At 33.2% G+C, this 19,606-nt stretch overlaps 1 protein-coding gene across 2 annotated transcripts in view; it reads left to right on the top strand.

Annotated features, from left to right (window-relative positions):
• The window catches only part of LOC123712729 (Ig-like and fibronectin type-III domain-containing protein 1), a 138,470-nt gene that overhangs the window by 89,198 nt on the left and 29,666 nt on the right, over nt 1-19,606 (top strand). For both annotated transcript variants that reach the window (XM_045665954.1, XM_045665953.1), the window contains exons 5-6: nt 17,742-17,990; nt 18,752-18,898. In XM_045665954.1, coding sequence (XP_045521910.1) covers nt 17,742-17,990; nt 18,752-18,898 — 396 coding nt within the window. The remainder of the gene's footprint in view (nt 1-17,741; nt 17,991-18,751; nt 18,899-19,606) is intronic.

Here is a 19,606-nt window from a genome sequence, read left to right as displayed (position 1 = left end):
CTTTATGGGGCTTTTAAAAACACATCTTGTCAGGCACAAAAGACTGAACGACATGTAAAGGGTTCGTAAGATATTTAGGGGGTTTATTTTAATTTTGTTTATAACGTTCACCCAACTAGAGCCGTGAGCAATCCGGAAATAAAAAAGACATTGTTCTAAAATTGTATCAACGATTATTAGCTGTCTAATTGATCCCCAACGGGCTTTTACTCAGTTAAAGCGATTACTGATAAAAGCTTTGAATGAAAAAGAGTTTTTAATGACTACCGCGTATTTAGAGGTATTGTCCTTTATTAGAGTAGGACAGAAGCTTTTGTTCACTTAAAACAATTAAAGAATAAGAATCAGTGACGCTTCAAGCGTTTTAGGCGTGGCCCTCAGATTTCTGTATCTTTTTCATGATTATTTGTCAATCTAAGAGGCAAGTAGGTGATAAGCCTCGTGTGCCTGATACACCTGGCACTCCATTGGTGGTGGGATCGAACCTACGACCTCAGGGGAAAGAGTCGCACGCTGAAGCTACTACGCCAAAACTAACTAAACACAGATTATAAATATGTTACTATATATAAAGTCTTAGGAATTCAACGGCGAAAAAAGCGACTTTTAAAATCGCGAAAGCGAAATTTTTATATTTTTGTAATTTTCCGTTTATATAAAACTATTATATTGTATTATAAACATTTTGTTGGTTCATAATTGAGGCCCCAAATCAGTCCTACTTTATCCACATCTTTCAGCTCTTCCTTCAAATAAATAAATGAATAAATATCAAAGTTAATAAAAAAAATTACATATATGTTTCTATAATTATTATTCATTAACACCATTTTAAACCATTTATTATATCCTGGAGTGATAATCCTCAACACAAGATATTTAATAAATTTATTTTTATTATCATATAACAAATTAAATAATTTCTTTAGCAAACTAAATTACCAGAACCAATTTGTAGTCATCCAATTCAAGGGATAATAATAACTTACTAAAGGGATAATCCTTAAGATCCGTCCTTAGTAATTTTATCTTTAAGACCTACAAATGACACCAATATCTGACCCTGAGTAATTGTCAAATTGCCCGAGAACAGCTCGATGGCCCATTAGACCTAAGGATGATGGCACAAAGGTAGCATGTAGCGATTTGCCCTATAAAGTAAGTATTACTTTCGACAGTTATTAATGCGGCACAAACATGGCGTTACATGTTGATGATGACGACATCAAAAAACATTTAAGTTTCTTATCAGAAATTATTTGAGAACTTGTAATTACTAACTTTGCTAAACTAAATACTAGTGTTATATATTATCATACCAAAACTCTATGATAGCTTATTATATATAAAAATGAATCCCTTGGTCACGGCATCACGGATTACTCTCAGGATAAGGTTCTTATGAAAGAAAAAAAAGAAAATTTCGCAGAAATTTGAAAATTTAATGAAGTAATCCAGAATTGTTACAGCATTTTATTTTCAGTGCGCTTTTACAATTCAAACTTATTTGATGTAACCTTATGGTGATTGACATAAATTGACAGAATGCGTGCTACAAATATCGTTAAAGAGGATATAAGGAAAATGAATATCGTTTAAAACAAACGCTGTGATCGGAGTTATTATATGGATAAAATACATATAAAATACTTACAGTCGATAATTGTTTGTGGCATTAATCTTGAAAGTCCATGTTTTTCACATGGCTGCCGGCGTTTTATGTCGCCTGTTCCCGTGTCTGAATACCAACAAAACTATTAATATACGCGCCAGAAACAAAGAATGTTGTTTATCATAAAGATCATCATTAGAGTAATAAACACAATGTTTCTGAAATAATTTTTAGTCATCATACTAATTCGAAATTAATATTCATACTTAAGGCCGGACAACATCTGTCGGGTCCGCTAGTAATGTATAAATAGAAATTTAAGTTAACAGCTATTCGCCACGCTCATGACGTGGTCCAAGCCCCGAGATCACACTTAAAAGAATGACTTTTAGTTAACGTTCTCCTAATGAGTCTTCTGATGTGGAAAATTACGCAAGTTTCGCTATAATGAAGTTTTAAAGATTAATTCTGTTCAGTCATTGGTTAAACGGCAATGCCAAAGTTTTATAAAGATGCCTAAATAATTTTATGGATTTTATGGCGTTGTTTTCGTCTGACATCGACATTAATTTGATGTTTATCTGTGATGTTATGTCAAACAAGGAAAGGATGTTTATGGTGATTTAGGATTGCAAATATAAGCATATATTGTTAAGGGTTCAGCAGAAAAAAAGGCTGTCGTCTCTTAGTAAAATTCATGAAGTATTAAATACTTAAGAACGTATTTTCGGAGCAATAAAGTAGCATTGGTGTATATAATAAAAAAATGAATATTTCAATAATACAAGATTTTCTCAAAAATCTTTTATGAACGGTATTCCCACAAATCTTCTAAAGTTGCTTTATTCATATAGAAACAATGGTCGAGTCTTGGTTACTCACTCTTTGACATTTGAAAAACTTAAACTTTAAGCGAAATAAAACGTTTGTTATATACGGTGTTTATAAACAAACTGTACGAGCCAAGACTGTACATTTTGCTCACTCAGGCTTTTTTAGTATAAGCGTGATTTCCTAAATCGTCGGTGTTACGCCCCGAGAGACGCCAGACGTAGTCACTCTCTTTAACAGTTACATTGCATAGTATTGTCTTTTATTAACATAGAAAAGAAAACAATTTTTTGACCGGATTAAAGCTATTTGTATTATTATAAACTTATAATGAGTCATTTCTGCAAAAAACCCGTCATCTTTTAGTCAATGCCAACTCCGGGGAAATAAATATAGATAACACAACTTTCTCTACAGTTGTGATACTTTTGACATTCAACACCTTTTGTCTTCAGTCTCCGTGACCATGCACGCTGTACGCGAAACGTCGGAAATATTTAAATGTAAAATTATATAAATAATTATAAGTTTATAATAATACAAATAGCTTTAATCCCGTTAAAAAATTGTTCTTTCAGTTACATTGCATTCATTCGTTACGTAGCAATTAACATTACATTATTCCGCTTATATTATTGTACGCGGTTAAAATAGAGTAAAAATAAAATACTCTTTTGTTTATAGCACCCCGATGAACCGTACACGCACTAAAACCCTTTGCTTACTAATAGCTATTTACAAAGAAAATTGTGAAATCGTATTTCGTAAATTTGTCTCTAATACCACATTCAAAAATTAAAAGTCCGCATCGAAATTTAGTTAAAACTCGCAAGAGTCAGTCAAAATGTAAGATATATATCATTTTCCGACAATCCGCAAATACGCTTAATGGATTCGGCCACATATTGGAGTGGAAAACGTAAAGTTATGGTATAGTACTGACAGAATACATTTCGTGGTTGATTTATTTATAGATTATTAAATCTGGGTACAAAATATCAGAAGTTTATATATAGGTGTTAAGGCAAGAGCAGTGTTGGCTTTAGCGACTATCCCTGAGGTCGTTGGTTCAATCCCCAGCAACTTTCTATAATTGAGCATTTAATATTCGATCGAACGGTGTAGGAAAACATCGTGAGAAAACCAGCTTGCCTTAGATCCTAAAAATCGACGGCGTATGTTAGGCAAATGACAAATGATAGATACAGTTGTAGCACCACTGATTTTTTATTGAGACATAAGATTTATATGATCACTGTGATCATGAATATCCTGCATGATTATAACTCTTTGTAATAATTGCTTGATTATAATATCAGTTATAAACAAATTATTTATTTACACTTCGTTACATTAAAAAAATAGGTCTGAGCCTCAGAGAACTACTAGTCGCCAACTTAAATCTTTAATTAGCGCCTGTGCTCTTGACACCACGGCTTGGATCTCTACTCCTAAGGGAATTAGTAAATTAGCTCCGCTTGTATATTATATACTTGTACTATTATTGAGATTTATACCATCTTATTAGTACGTGTTACGCTTTCAGGTCAAAGTTATTAACTAGACAAAGAACGTTCCCAACAAAATTGATATTGTTTTAAGACATATAACTGTTCTGCTAAAATGGGCGTTGTTTTCCTCGATAAGTCTAATCAAAACTAAAATATTGTTTTAATTTGAATTTTAGTCCTGCATTTATTGTAATGTTTTTTGCACTCATATGCCTAGGTTTGCCTAATTATTAATGAAAATGACACAGGCCTGAGGCATTTTTTTTTTTAATTATTAGAAATATTTACGTTGAAATGCTAACAAATCAACGAAATGTATTACTTGAAGAAATAGTCTCTAATAGAAAGCTATCGAGATAAATTCTAGTTCTGTTAGAGGAAAATACGTGGTCATTTTATTACTTGTAATCATATGACATACGGACATCGTGTCTGACGATCAAAATCTGTTTTTTATCATTACTTGGCCTTTGGCCCCTATTTCTGTATCTGTTTCGCCATCATTTGTTTCTTCAAAACCAATTAGTAAGCATTCTGTTTGCTACACGTCGTATACGTTTGGTTTTCTCACGATGTTTTTATTTAACCATTGATGATATATAAATTATTATCCTTTAAAATGAAATACCTGGCTTTTCATTGGATTGTCAGCAACATGCAGCTGTCAACTGAAAGACCGATAATTTATATGTCAATAAGATCATCTTAGTAATCCTTATAAGTAAAATATGTAAAGCTTAGAACTCAAAAAATATTACATTAAACCGTGCATTTAATTCCATAGTGTTTAAAGTTAACTCAAGTTAGCAGACTTATTACCTAATTTGTGATGGCAGTTAAAATACTAGTCACGTGGTAGTATCTCTCGCTATTGCGCTAACGCAAGTCGTTTTATGCATTTTGCGTTAAACAAATATACCTGTACAATAGTATGATAATGATAGCTCTGGTGATCCCAGAGAACCAGTCTTTCCACGGTAAAAAAGTACACTGCCACAAGGACGATTTTCTTCCTAACTTTCTATATAAATTATTAATTATTATTACTATGTATGTTTAGAATATCGTAAATACTATATATTTATATTTTGGTAATAAATCAATTTAATATTTACAAGATTTACTTGTACAATATATTTGTAACGGAATATTTTATAGATAAACTACGTTGATAAGTTTATAAAAAATAAAAGTGTAAGCGAAAACATAGGTGTTTGTAAAGCTACCAATATATTTTAGATCGTTTGAGTTTTCCATTTGTGGAATACGTGTGTAGTAACAATGAGTGAGCGAAAATAAAAAGCCACACATCACTGGGGGAGAATTTTTCATTTCTTATCGCGATCAAACGATTTTCTAATATTAAATCTTGCCGTCTTGACATATTGAAAGCGTTTAATTAAATGAGAAAACTTAGCTCAAGTATCCATCAAAATAACTTTAACGAGGACATTTTATAAGAAACTTTATTCCGCTGATCATTTATTTTAATTAGTTTATGACGCCAAGTTAAACAAACATTTTGTTCTTTTGATTTATTGTATTATAACAGCGATTTAAGAATTATTAAGAGTCAATGAGCTGGAGTTATTATCATATATTTAAAAAATAAAAAACGACAAACACAATTTATTAAAAACCTTTATATTACTATCATAATAATCCGGGAGCGAAGAAAACGAAGAAATCATTGAAAAATGCCTCGATATGACTGTGTTTTCGACATATTTTTGGAGAAATTGAAAAAAAAAGATATCCGACGGGCGAACACAAATTGATCACAATTTCTCCGTCCACAGCGTCGACATTCATTACAATACTTAAAAAATTAACTACTTAGAATCTTCATTATCTAATTATACAATAAAATTTCAACAGTATCACGGTATATCAGCATTGAATCAGTATCCTGTGATCTGTTAACTATAAATATATACTTAAATAGATTTAAATGCCGAGCGGTTAAGTTTTGCGTGAAAACATCCCGAAGTATTATTTTTATGAATATAAGTAATTTTATTATTATAATATAATTGTAAAATAATTACACCAATCGTGGTTTTGTTAGTTCAAACAAAATCAGTGAACACAGATTAAAATTTTGATTAAATGCATCGTAGCAGATCTAATTATTTGTGGCGAACCAGGTATATATTGCAAACTCGTTGAAATGAAAGAATTTGAATCGTCTAGCATCTAGTGTTTATATTTGCAACAACTATGTTTATTATTACATGTTACGTGAGGCATTTAGCCGTTTCGATAAAGCCACAGGCCCTATCGCCTAAAAGGAATCTGGAAAGAGAACATAACTAACCTAACTAACCAGGTAAGACGGCGAGGTGTATTTTAAGTATTTATAAAAAATGTATTTCATCTATTTAATTAAAAAGGAATTTAGAACATAATGAAATTAAATGTCAATATAAATAAAGCTTTCAGTAATACACGGATAGAAAACTTTCCATTCAACCTAACGCGTAGCGATTTTACGGCTACGACAAAGTTGCTACGCCATGGCAAATAATGTTGTAGTTACGTGAAGCTACGATGGTTACGGGCAGCTATTTTTGCAGAAACTAACTATGAAATTGTAAAGTTATATAATATTTAAACGTTTTTGTAAAAGTGTATTGCATTTGAACTCTTCTATGTCCGTAATTTTACAAATGCGTGTACGTCCGTTCAATGTCAACTAGTTTTTTACTAACAATAAAAAATTGCACGGATGTTAATCTCTATCAAAATTGTATTTATAACAACATGATTCCGAACATGCCTCTACTAATTTGCTATACAATTAACATAATTACTATTTATTTCTCATCATATGTAGGAAAGGAGTAGCAAGAATTTCCATAGCGGTACATCTCCTGCATCATGAGCACAACACACATACACACCCTCACTTACACACCCTCACTTTTCCACTATCACATAACACAGCCAAATTAAGTATTACAAAGGATTACGGAATAAATATATATCCCTAAAAGCAACGTATACTCCATAGCTTTACGAAGCACATTTCTGTTTGTACCACAGATATTTATCTACCTAATGATCTATTGAACGTATGAAACCGATATATGCATCAGCGCTGGCTCAGGTAAACAATTCATCAAAATAGAGCATGATTAATGGAAATATTGAGCGACGTGTTTGGTACGATCCTACTCGGTAGAAGCGAGATGGAATGGATCTAATCCTAGTAAACCAGACCATAACAATTAAAATATTGGTGACTCGCATTTTGTGTTTCGCGCTAGGTAATAAAGTATGTGTCTGATTTCAAAATTATTTAAAGGCAAGTAGAAGTAAGCGTTCTTAACTATTTAGGTCTAAGGGAGTCATACAAAGCGCTACTGGACTCTGCTTTCATCATTTGTCGTCTTAACAGAGGGCAAGCGGACAGGAGGCTCATCTGATGATAAACAGAAGACTCGCAAATGCGTTGCCGGCCTATTATGAATAGATACCATATCACAGGTTTTTAACTAGTTTGGAAACCAGTCTCCCAATACCTTCTCAACTGTAATCTTATTTATTGTTGTAAATTCTATATGGGAGATATATGTTGTAAATGTTATTGGTTCAGAAGTACTTGGTAGTGGTAATGCGCAGCAAAAAATGCCTTAAGAAACGCTCAGTTGTAGAACGACGGCCGTCTATTTGATACGGATGGTATTTTGTATTCTGCCTTGACGTCCGATGATGAAACTCAGCTGCATCTGTACGAACAACTCCTTTGGAAATCTGACATTATTTACAGCTGAAATATTCTGCTCGTACTGTACACTTTTTCATTATATTCAATATAGTAGTAGGGTCGCTCATTAGATCGCACAGGAATTTTAATCTAAACTCCATCCAGCTATAACGCTGACGTTGCGTGTTTGTCAGGCGTGAGCGTTGTAATTTACTGGATATTACTTAACTCCAACGCAATACTTGCTCCACGACCCGCGATACTTCAAACCTCTTTAGCGTTTTCAGTCTAAGAGATGTCGAAGGGATGTAATAATTCATTTTATGAGTTTTATTTTTTAAATTATCGATGTCCTTTTACGATACCATAACATTGTAATGTACATATGACATTCGACACATAGAGCATTTGTTAACACGAATGTACCAAATACACTGTCATATTTTTCACAATAGAACAATCATTTTCTTTATTAAGTTTTACATTACGTAAAGGAAGAAAAGTTCCCTAACTGCAATCGCGTGAAAATTGAAAGGCATAAAAATATTAAAATGATAGATTTTATACATATAAACCTTCCGCTACAACCTTTTTAGGTCTAGGCCTCAGATTTCTGTATCTGGTTCATGATTATTTGTCAATAAATACAATCAATCTAATAGGCTAGTAGGATCCTTCTGTTCCTGATAAACGCCGACGACTTTTTGGATATAAGGCAATCCGTTTCTTCACGATATTCGTTAACTTATAATAAATGTATGTATGTAATTATTTATAACACATAATTTCACATTTTGAAAACTGCATTAAAATAAATTGAGTTGTATTGTAAAACTTTACTTTATTTTATAAACTATTTCTCCGCTTTAACGAAACATCTCACCTGCATATATGAGTACTAACTTCATAACAAACTTTTAACCGTAAGCGCCAACGGAAAACTATTTCATTTAACACTTGGAATGACTAGAGAAATTCATTATGAGTCGAAACTAAAGTTTCACGCTACGTTCTAGTTAAGTGTACGGTTGAAACCGTTATAAGAGCCGTGGCGTGCTTCCAACTTACACTGAGTACGTGTTGACGATCGGCTTAAATAGTTGAGTCTTAGTTAACTTATAGATGCTTTATTTAAAAAAAAAATTGTTTCGTAAGTAGGCGCTCGCCTACTTTTGTGTGTTAATTTGGTTAAAGAATTTCCTCAATAACATGTCAAAAACTAAACTTTTCAATTCGTACCAGTTAAAATATTCGAAACGAACAATTGTCTATGTTCTTTCAATTCATACATTAAAAATTTATGTTTATGTTCCGGAACTTTGCGTGTACAGGCAAACAAACGAACTTTACAACTTTGAATAAATATTTGTCTTGAAGTCGGTGTGTCCATGCAAAATTTTTTTTGTTTATTCAGAAGCGATTAGCCCTGACGTATTCAATAAATCTTAATAACATGGATATGTATATAACATCATATCCATAGCGCTGATTAGATTGCGTCGATAGCTATTGAACTTGCGTTGTGGCCGAATCTGAGAGAAAGCCAGCCTATCTTATACCTTATTGGGTATTTTTCGACGGTATATTATCACAAAGTTTCCTTTAAGAAAATATTTTAATTATTCTTAGAAACTAAACATTCAGCTTCTAGGCTATATGTAAATTGTATGTTGGTGATTAATTTAGTTGAAATAGTTATTACTTGAGTACATTACACACACCCACATATTTTGTACATGTTATTGCTCAAATGCGGAGTCTCGGAGTAAATTAAACATTCAATCTAAAATAGAGGTACTTCTATATAAAAGCAGTGTTGGCCTAGTAGGTTGAACGTGCGTCTCTCATCTCTGAGATCATAGGTTCGTAACTCGGCTGTGCACCAATTTTTATATGTGCATACTCGCTTTGGTGAAAGAAAATATCGTAAGGAAACTGTCCCTTGACACAAAAACTCGGCAGGCCGATCTACTTGTCCCTTTAAAAAATATCACGACACAGACACAGAAATATGAGTTACAACAACAACTAAATACAACCCCTCTTGGATGAAGCGCCCTAGTTTTTACACTTGTATGTTCAAAAAATTTACCAATAAGCTTATTTAAGTAATCTTACGAAGCTTATTTTTTGTATTATATATAAAGCTTCATTATCCGATGTCTACGAAATTTTATGCGTTTCCTTAACTTTAACCGACTTCAAAAAAGTCATCAGTTTTACCTGAATTATCTATACAGGTAGGGTTAAAGTACTTGTTCTAAATTTCATACTTATATATGTCTAGATTCATAACAAAATAATCCTTAAAATACAGCTTAGATTACTAAGATTCATTCGTGTTTGAGATCCAAGCATTATTTGTACACGTATATTAAGTTTCAAGGGCAGTGTTGGCCAAGTGTGCGACTTACATCCCTGAGGTCGTAGGGTCGTTCCCCGGCGGTGCACCAATAGATTTTCTTTCTACGCGGGCATTTAACATTCGCTCGAACGGCTAAAGAAAACATTGTGAGGAAATCGGCATGCCTTAGACCGAAAAAAATAGTAGGTCGATCACCCACTTGCCTATTAGAAATAATTATCAGATACAGAAATGTAAGGCCCAGACATGTACAGTTTCATTATTCTAAATTTATTTTTATCACCATCTTTTTAATACCATCTTGAAAATCTAAATTATATGAAGCCATTTGAAACTGTCATCTAACTTCCCTTATCCATTAGTCCTTTCATCCCTCTTCAGCTTATTTCCGATGAGGAACCACTCTGATGTAAGTCCATTTGATAAAAGCAACTATTTTGATAACTAAGGTTGTAGAGATAAATTATTTAAAGTCAGGACGAGGAATTGACCAATGTAGTTTTATAAGAATTCCACGAGTCATTTAAATCTCGAGCACTAATAATAGATATACTAGAATAAACACACGCACAGGTCATGAAAATATTGAGAGAAACCGTCTAAGACTAAATGACAGCATAGAAGAGTATTATTTACTTTAAAATATATGAACAGATATACTATATTATTCATTTACCTATACTTTAGATTTATATTTATAGATAAATATCAATTTTATGGGTTTTGGTTATATATTTATTTCCAACAAACACATACATTATTCACAATATTCTTAACGTACAATGTAAAGATAATAATAATGTATAAATGGAAAATTAATTTTTTTTTAACAAGTTTGGTCCCTGTGGCAGTGTACCTTTAAGGCTGGCAGCATTTCCTTGCTGTATTTTGATACATATTCGTTGAGTGAAAGAACACCAGCTTTGGGTCACCGATACTATCTACCACGTCCCAATTTAAATCTTTAATAAGCTGCACTTGAACCCCACGGCCCAAGAGTCTACTCCAAAGAGCCGGTTTGAAAAAATTGAAGCCGGTTTTATTATTTATAAAAACGCTACGGCCTTATTATTGTTTTATTCTTATCGAACGTGGTAAAAGATTCTTTATCGAATTATGTACGTTTATTGTTAATGTCAAATGGATGAGACTAGTTGCCCACGACACAGGGAATCCTAGAGTTGGCGCTAGTGCACTTTATACAAATAAATTTTTTCTTTCATTTTTAATAAAACCGCTTCTTGCTATTTTTAGTATAATAGAAGTTTTGTAGGAACGTTAGTACCGCTCATGGGCTGCGTTATAACTTAACATAGGCAGTGAGCCTCTCTCTTAGGGTGATATTCAAAAGCACTTCGTGACTCCCGAATGTATAAAATGAAAAAGCTAAGTTTATTTCAGATGTGTCACGTTTCTAAAGTTAAAATATTAAATTCTATCAAATATAATAAAATTATGATTCAGCAAGTGTAATAATTTCTTTTTTATTACATGCTTTCCGTGTATTTTATGAAATTTATGAGATTTACAAAGGCGAGCTTTATTCTCGCTTTCTTAAAAATTGCATTTATTTTATATTATTGGGAAGGTTAATATTAGGCGTGATAGCTCTGAACTAACGTTCATGTGCGTTAAGAAATTCATGTTTTGTTAGAAATCATAAATAAATTATTTCATATGTATTTTATCAATATAATTACTGTTTGCAGCACGCATTCTGTCTCTTTTATATCAAACGCCAGAAGGCTACATCAGAAAAGTCTGAAAGAAATGAAAAAATAAAAAATTCTATCGTAACAAACGTCAGGATAACCAACAACCACAACCACATATGGTGGTTAAGTATTCTTAAATTTTCTAATTTTACGCGCAATTTTCTTAATTTTTTATTTCATAAGAACTTTCTTCTGACAATAACAAATACAACAAAACAATAATTAGCAAAATCGGACCAGCCGTTCACGCCTGATGCCGTGAACAAGAGAAATAGGGATTCATTTATATATATACAGTATCAAATACAATGTTTGGGGCATAAATATTGTTTTTACTTACAGATAACTACAAGAAATGTAATTTTCATTAGGGATCTCGTCTTACGTTTCTTTAAACCAATTAACTTTCCGCGCAGCTAATAAACTAAGGGCTGTTCAAATGTCCAATTTCGTAAAAAATATCCTATGTATTTAGGTTAATGCTACTGGGTTTTAGGACTACTTTGATGTGACCCTTATAATGGACCCGCACTTAATGCTTATAAATATGTTAAATTGGGAGAAAATATTACCTCAAAGATGTATTTCATCAGCTTACCTTACTATTTAGATTTGAATATGACCACTCGAAAAATGAAATTCGGAGAATATGAAAAATTTCTTTAATATTATTTGCGGTCATAAGCAGTGTTGGCCTTACATAGGCAATCAGGGCTATGCACCAATAGATTTCTTAATGTACAATTGAAGCCAAATACCAAAGCCAATTTATACTTGTCAGGTATACTAGTCTGATCACTTGTCTATATAAAGTTTTTTACGCCGGCTTTTCTCTCGGCCTACACCGTCTGTCTTCTTTGCCGATGAGTAGGGATGTATGCGATACAAATTTAATGGCGTGGAATAAGTGATACCTGTATCTTATATTCTAAAGTAAAGATATTTTATTTTAAAAAAGATTTAATAAATGGGCGCTATCTAAGGCCAATAAACCATATTAAAAAAATCTGGATTATTTATTAAATTTTTTATAAGTTCGGTATTTAATTATTATCTTTTTATATAATATTTGTATTCCGTTTTAGGCTTTTATAGTGTAATTGGGTGGATTATAGTAAGTGTAGCTGTGAGATTACAGGAAATTAAATGAATAAATAACATTGTAAGCCTTGTGCCCAACTAAATATCAACTCTGGGGATGTCCGTCTTGCCCCACCTAAAGATTTTTCTCACTAGTATATTGTACCCGTGTCCTTCAGTAATAAAAAGTAGGCACCTATTTGAATTAAGAAATTTTCTATGACAAAAATGCAAGCCCGATAAATAGTTACCATGGATTACATGTTTTGATATCTTTATAGCAATTTTGACATATATCACACATAACAAGTCCTCCACTGCTAGTCTAGTCTATGCAAAAACTACTGGACGGATTTTACTGCGGTTTTCACCTATATGATTTATGAGGTTAAGATATATTTTTAAGTGTAAGTAAAAGCTGAGTCCGTTAGTATGATATAGGTATTCTAAATTTCCTCCGTAGTCCAATATTTAACGCACTAGACATGTAATCTGAAGAACCTGGGTTCGATTTATCCATAAACAATAAACAATGACACAGGTGCAGACTTGTATGTGGCCTTTTTTGACCTACAGTATCAGGATAAATACATCTTAAAAGTCAAATAATAAGTAATTGCCTACTTAAATTTTTCAACGAAAATTAAGCCTTTAAAATTATTGATAACAAAAGTATGTACAAACAGTACTTAAGATGTTCTTCTTGAGAACTTTTATATTTTTCCACAAAAATTTCGAAGTTTCAAAGTAATTTTGGAAACACAATAATCTTGATCAGGTGCGGGCGATCTCACAGAATATTTTTTATTTAAAAATTATTCAGAAATTGTTTACTTATTTCATTCAAGAGGTTAGGTTTATTATGCTTTACAATGTATTGCCATTTTATTGTCTGGGCATCAGGTCGGTTACCAGTCGAAGAGCAAATGAAAATTTTAATTCTAATTCGTTCTCCACTTCTCGTCATCCACTCATATGGAGAGTGGATATGATAGGACAAAGTATCGGAAATTTTTCGTAAAACACATAAACCCCGCTCGCCAGAACAATAGCAGATGGACAATCAGGGTAACAAGCTGGAAAGGACCACCCGGGAAAAGAAAGATATGTCCTCATGCACGGTGTTCTGACGAGCTTAGAAAAGTCGGGGAAGGAGATTGGGGAAAACTGCTTAAGAAAGAGAGAGATGGAGCCAGTAGGAGGAGGCCATAACTCTATAAGACGTCCTCTTTAAATTTTGAAAAATACACATATTTTTTGTAAATATGTATAGATATTTCAAGGAATGAGGGTTAAAATTTATTATTATTACAGTAGCATTTTGACTTAAATGTACTTAGCAGGCTAAAATAATCAATAAAAGTATAAAATCGAGATATTATAGCTATTCCGTAAAACTAAAAGTAGTTCAATTTCGTTTTTTTATGCAATCTGTTTGCGCTAAATCGGTGACAGTCAAAGTAGGATGACAATTGTCGATTTTGTCTCTGACAAACGAACCAGAAATGTTAGGTGGTGTTTCGACGTAACTACGCAAGTGGTTGGTTGGTTGAAACTAACCGCTGTCGCGTCCGTACTAATATTAGACAGCATTCCGTACCGCATTATATTTTTAATTTTTGTTTAGAGTAGGAAACACAACCGTTGATCGGAAGTGCTTGTCTTAGTCTGATCGATTCATGGATTCCTTTTCTTATTATACTGACACGCGACCGCCGAACCAGCGAATAGAATCCTAGATATAGCTTCTGGATACCCTTGCCCACAAATAATTTATCTTTATCATAAAACAATAAAACAAAAAAGAAGAAAACACTTTTTGAACGGGTTGAAGCTATGTATTATTATTATAAACTTATAATTACGGTGACCACGGTGGTTTAAATAATTATAAGTTTATAATAATAATACATCACTTCAACCCGTTTAAAAAGTGTTTTCTTAATGTGTAAAAGCTATGTTAACAAAGAACATAGACAATACTAAGAACAAAACAGATTGTATACCGCTTAGACTTCGTCAAAATGCACTAAGAAAATTTACAATAAAATACATTTTAGCATCTGAGGTACAGTGTTCATTAATTCCAAAAGAGCAGAGTTCAAAATACATTCAAATGCATTCAGTACAATTATAAATTCTCTTGACAAAACTTTTCACCTTAGTATCTAGATCTTACGATTCCGTAACATTGTGACGCAAATGAAGAGACGTCTTTTGTCTTCCGAAGCATTGTAGTTTTGAGAGAATTCACAATGAGGGCGCGAACAAAATGAGCAAGGTCTATATGGGTTAAACTTATATTAGCCCAGTTGAAATTATTTTTGGGTCACGTCTTTAGCAAGTTTTGGCCTTGTAGACGCTAATGTTGTGTTCCAATCCTGGCTGTGGCTTAGCGAAAGTGGCGAAGATACCGGCATGAGTTGACCAAAATTAGTCCAGCACGTTTGGTCGGGGTTATTTGTAACATTTTCCTATTCAACATATCTGTTTTGTGAAACACACTTTGACAAGTGATAGTTTTTGTATAGTTTAAGGGCCCATGGACACCAATTTTTGTGGGTTTGGTTTGTTTTGACTCAAGACAACATTACCTTTTTTATATATTAAATGCATTATCTCATGCAAAACAAAACAATGTTATAAATAATACGAGTTTTGGGCGCTTAAACAAGTCCAATCTTAATTATGTTATCAGTCATTGGTTTAGAATACAACCATTTTATCTTAAATATTGCAAGGGCAGTATGTGTTCCCGACCTAACTTCTGAAAAAATTTAATTTCTTATAATTTATTTCAAATCATATTTCTTATATTGTAATAAATATGATCAGCCATAAAAGCATAGCTTTAAACGATATAAAGAAACTCTATCAAATCTAGTCGGCATTCAAAATCATATCAAAAAGATAGCAGAGCTTCTAAATCAATCAGACAAACTCGTTTACGCAATATTCGCCCTTACATCTATGTATTACAGCGCACAATTGTATGTTATATTTTGATAAAGTCATAAGATATTGAGGCAGCTGTTATCATACAGATTGATTCATTGTAAGAATATGTGTGGGGCGGTCGCTCAATTTGCCTTCATTTCTTTATCCCGAGGCAACGCCGCGTGTTGAATCTAAATGCCCGTGCGGAGTCGAACTATGGGCGTTATTTATATTTAAGCACCCATCATACAAACAAGGCCAAGGCCTACTGTTAACATACGCAACCTCACTAAAATTAACGTTTCACCTTAACAGGTTAAGGAGTATTGCCTCCCAGTATATTTATAAGCTACATGCCTACGTAGGAATGCAATTTCTCAGGACAAGCTCCGTTTTCAAGATTAAATAACGACATCAAAACGATTGGTTTATTTATGGATGAAATGTTGGAAAATATTTTCTTTAATAACCAAGATTATCTAGGACTGTGGTGAAAGTGATTCTAATACATGGTGTACCTTTTGAATAAAATCCTAGCAAAGAAAAGAATGTATATGACGGAGTTGTTTATGATAAACGAAACCGAATGAGAAAGACAATCGAAGGGAAAAGAGAGAGTCACACAAAGTGGACGGAAAACGATAAACTGATCCAGCTGAAAACTGGTGGGGAGTTAGCTTAGAACCAGGAAGCGGACATAAGACTAACTTTTTATTGTTACCGAGGGACAGGGACGTGGGAATAAAAAACGCAACAAATGCAAAAATGATAAATTTATCAGTGTAGCCGGCACTTGTTATAAATGGTACAACAAAACTCAACTGACAGCTAAATGTAATATTATCTACGGTTAAGTATGGTTGAAAATTTGACAATCATAAGTTTTGATCGGTTGATTTGCTTGTTTCGAGTGTATATTATCGTATCGTGTCGATATTATCATTAACAAGGCCACGACCAAGACGATGGAATATTTACCCACAGATCCGTAATACAATAAATGGATTGACCGATTTTGATGTGTGTTTAAGTACATTCGCGAAAAGTGTAGATGTTTTTTGTTTGTTTTTTTTTAATTTGAATTTTTTAGGACAACGTCTATCGAGACTGCCATTCCATCACATACATATTTTCAAACATACACGAAAAGTACTCACGCAATTCGACTAAAGACCAAAGAGTACTTTAGTTAAAAGAGACAAATATAGCATAGACATTATGGGTTATATTATCGCTAACAAAGGCACCGCATAGTAATCTCCCATTTATATTCGGGAGGAGCCGTTGGGAACAAACCTTAGCGGAGGTCGCCCAAATCCCGAGGCTTTTCGAGTTCAAAACTATTTTTGAATACCGATTCCCGAATACTAATTACCAACTGATTCCCCACGAGATAGTTACGTTTGATGGCCGTAATTCCAGGCTGAGTTATTATATTTAATAACGCTGGCACGTGTTTCTATAGATTTCAATAGGTGGATACGTTCTGTATTGTATTATATTATATCCTACTAAATTATATACTGTTATATAACAGCTGTATATAATCCATATGGAAGTACATAATAAGTTACTTACTAGAGAATTATAGCAGCAGAAAAATTATAGCAGAAAACTAAATTGTTATGTAGATACATGGTGCTAAATATTTACAAATTTTGCAACTATAGATTTTGTTTATTACTTCATATAAATGAAATAATTAACATGTGTGTGTGAACACACTGTTTTACTAAACGCTATATTATATTACTACTACTACGTTATACTATACTATTACGTCATATTTGATTTCATTTCAAAAATATTTTGTCTACTTTGATTGTCCTATGTAGAAGGACCAGCATGTTTCCAAGCACTTTTATCTTGAATATAATCCTGTATTTTTAGTATAAAAAGTAATACTTTGCTTCGTTATATACATTAGACGAAAAATATCTATTACGACTTCGTCAATTTATTAATTATTTATTATTTACAGATACCAAAGAATCAATAGGAAGCGCGACAGCATCAAGTTCTGATGATGAGGACCCCGGAGAAGCCTGGATGAAGGCACCCGCTGGTACTGTGGCTGTGAGGAGCGGCGAGGACGCTCTTCTCACCTGCGTGGTACTTGGTGCCAGGGGAAAACCAGTGCTTTGGAGGCGCGCCAGGGATTCACTGCTTCTGACTGCTGGTGGAGTCAGGGTCACGAGAGACGATAGGATCAATGTTCTGCATGATGACTGTAAGACTATTTCAAACACTGAGTCAGTACGAAATACAAAATTTTAGTTTTATAAATTATTATGAGAGTGATCTAATATATTTTAACTAGGCCGACCGTTACAATTCTTGATTTACTGATTTGTTTCACTCGGATTGTGTGACATACCTTTTTGCCAATTATACTTTTTAGTAGTTACGTTCTCAATTTTATAATTCTCTAGTAAGTGTTTTGCGCGTTTTGTGACTATTGTATAGCGAAGTATCAGTAGGTTATCAGTCTAATCTTTCTTATTGTTCCCAAACTAATATAATTTCTCCATATCCTTACGACAATTGTGTACTTTCGTCTTGTTAAAGATATATAGAAATAGAAGTATGTACACAGGAATTATTATGGCCACCGAACCATCCATATATACCAGAAAATATCTGTTAGATGAAAAAGTCTTAACTAACAAAAAAAACTGTATATTTTATTAGGTCGAACGCAGGACTAGGGAAGAGTACTCCCTGGTCGTGCGTTCGAATCACTGCTGTGCACCAATGGATTTTTCTGTGTATGTGAGCGATTAACCGTCCTCCTACGGTGAAGGCAAACATCATGAGAAAACTGACATGTCTTAATCCAACAAATGTATCAGGCACGTAAGGCTGGTCACCGACTTGTGTATGAAAAATAAAAATTATCAAAAAAACGGATCCAATCTGAGATATACGGGATTTCGACATCATAATTATTTTTGATTACCTTTTGTTTTAACAATATTTTAACTTTAATAGCGGATGAGCCCCTCCAAGGTCCCGGTATACGCAAAGGTGGAGACGTTTGGGCGCTAGTGATAAAATCAGCAAAGTCCTCGGACGCGGGTCTGTACACGTGTGAACTGAACACACAGCCTCCCGTGAGAAGTTTCCACAGACTCTCAGGTACCGTCAAGCTTTATATATATGGCTATGAATATTTTGTATATATTTTATATGAACAATTTGAAATAAAACCAAACACGGACTTTTCCAGGGACCAGGCTCTGGAGTAGACATAGATGTCAGTGTTTTTTTAATACAACTTTAAAACAAAATTAAACATGAATACCTAAAAAACCCTCTTTTTCGTTGTTAATTCGTGTCTAACCCATATCGACACGTTTTTTTAGTAAAGCTGTAAACGAATAAAATATAAATAAATATTTAATGTTTCATTCTTCCCACCCGGCTAAATGAGAAACTGCCCGACCTATAATATAAATGAAACATATTGAATACTAGAAAAAGACATACCTTCCTTGCAAAGCTCCATATCTTTATGTAATTCTATATATAAAGATATTGAGTATGGTCACTGAACTTCTCTTAAACGGACCTATTTGAATGAATGTTTTTGTAAGCGTTGTTGTGTTTAGATTCACGAATTAGCCCGGCAGATGGCGCTTCAGTGGGTACTTTAATACTTTGTTTAATATCCTAATCACTTGAAATATCATGCAGGTCAACGTCTGCCGGGTCCACTATTTTTTAAATTTATTATGCAATTGAATATAGCTTATCTTATACCGATATTTATAAATTTAACAGACAAACAAGAAACAAAGAATAGGCAGCTGCTTTGAGTATGCATGTTTCAATGTTCTATATATT

This window comes from Pieris brassicae, chromosome 8, assembly GCF_905147105.1.
Source record: "Pieris brassicae chromosome 8, ilPieBrab1.1, whole genome shotgun sequence".
In the NCBI taxonomy this organism is placed as follows: domain Eukaryota; kingdom Metazoa; phylum Arthropoda; class Insecta; order Lepidoptera; family Pieridae; genus Pieris; species Pieris brassicae.
Note: the sequence above shows the minus strand (reverse complement) of the source record. Positions and strands in the feature narration are given on the sequence as shown.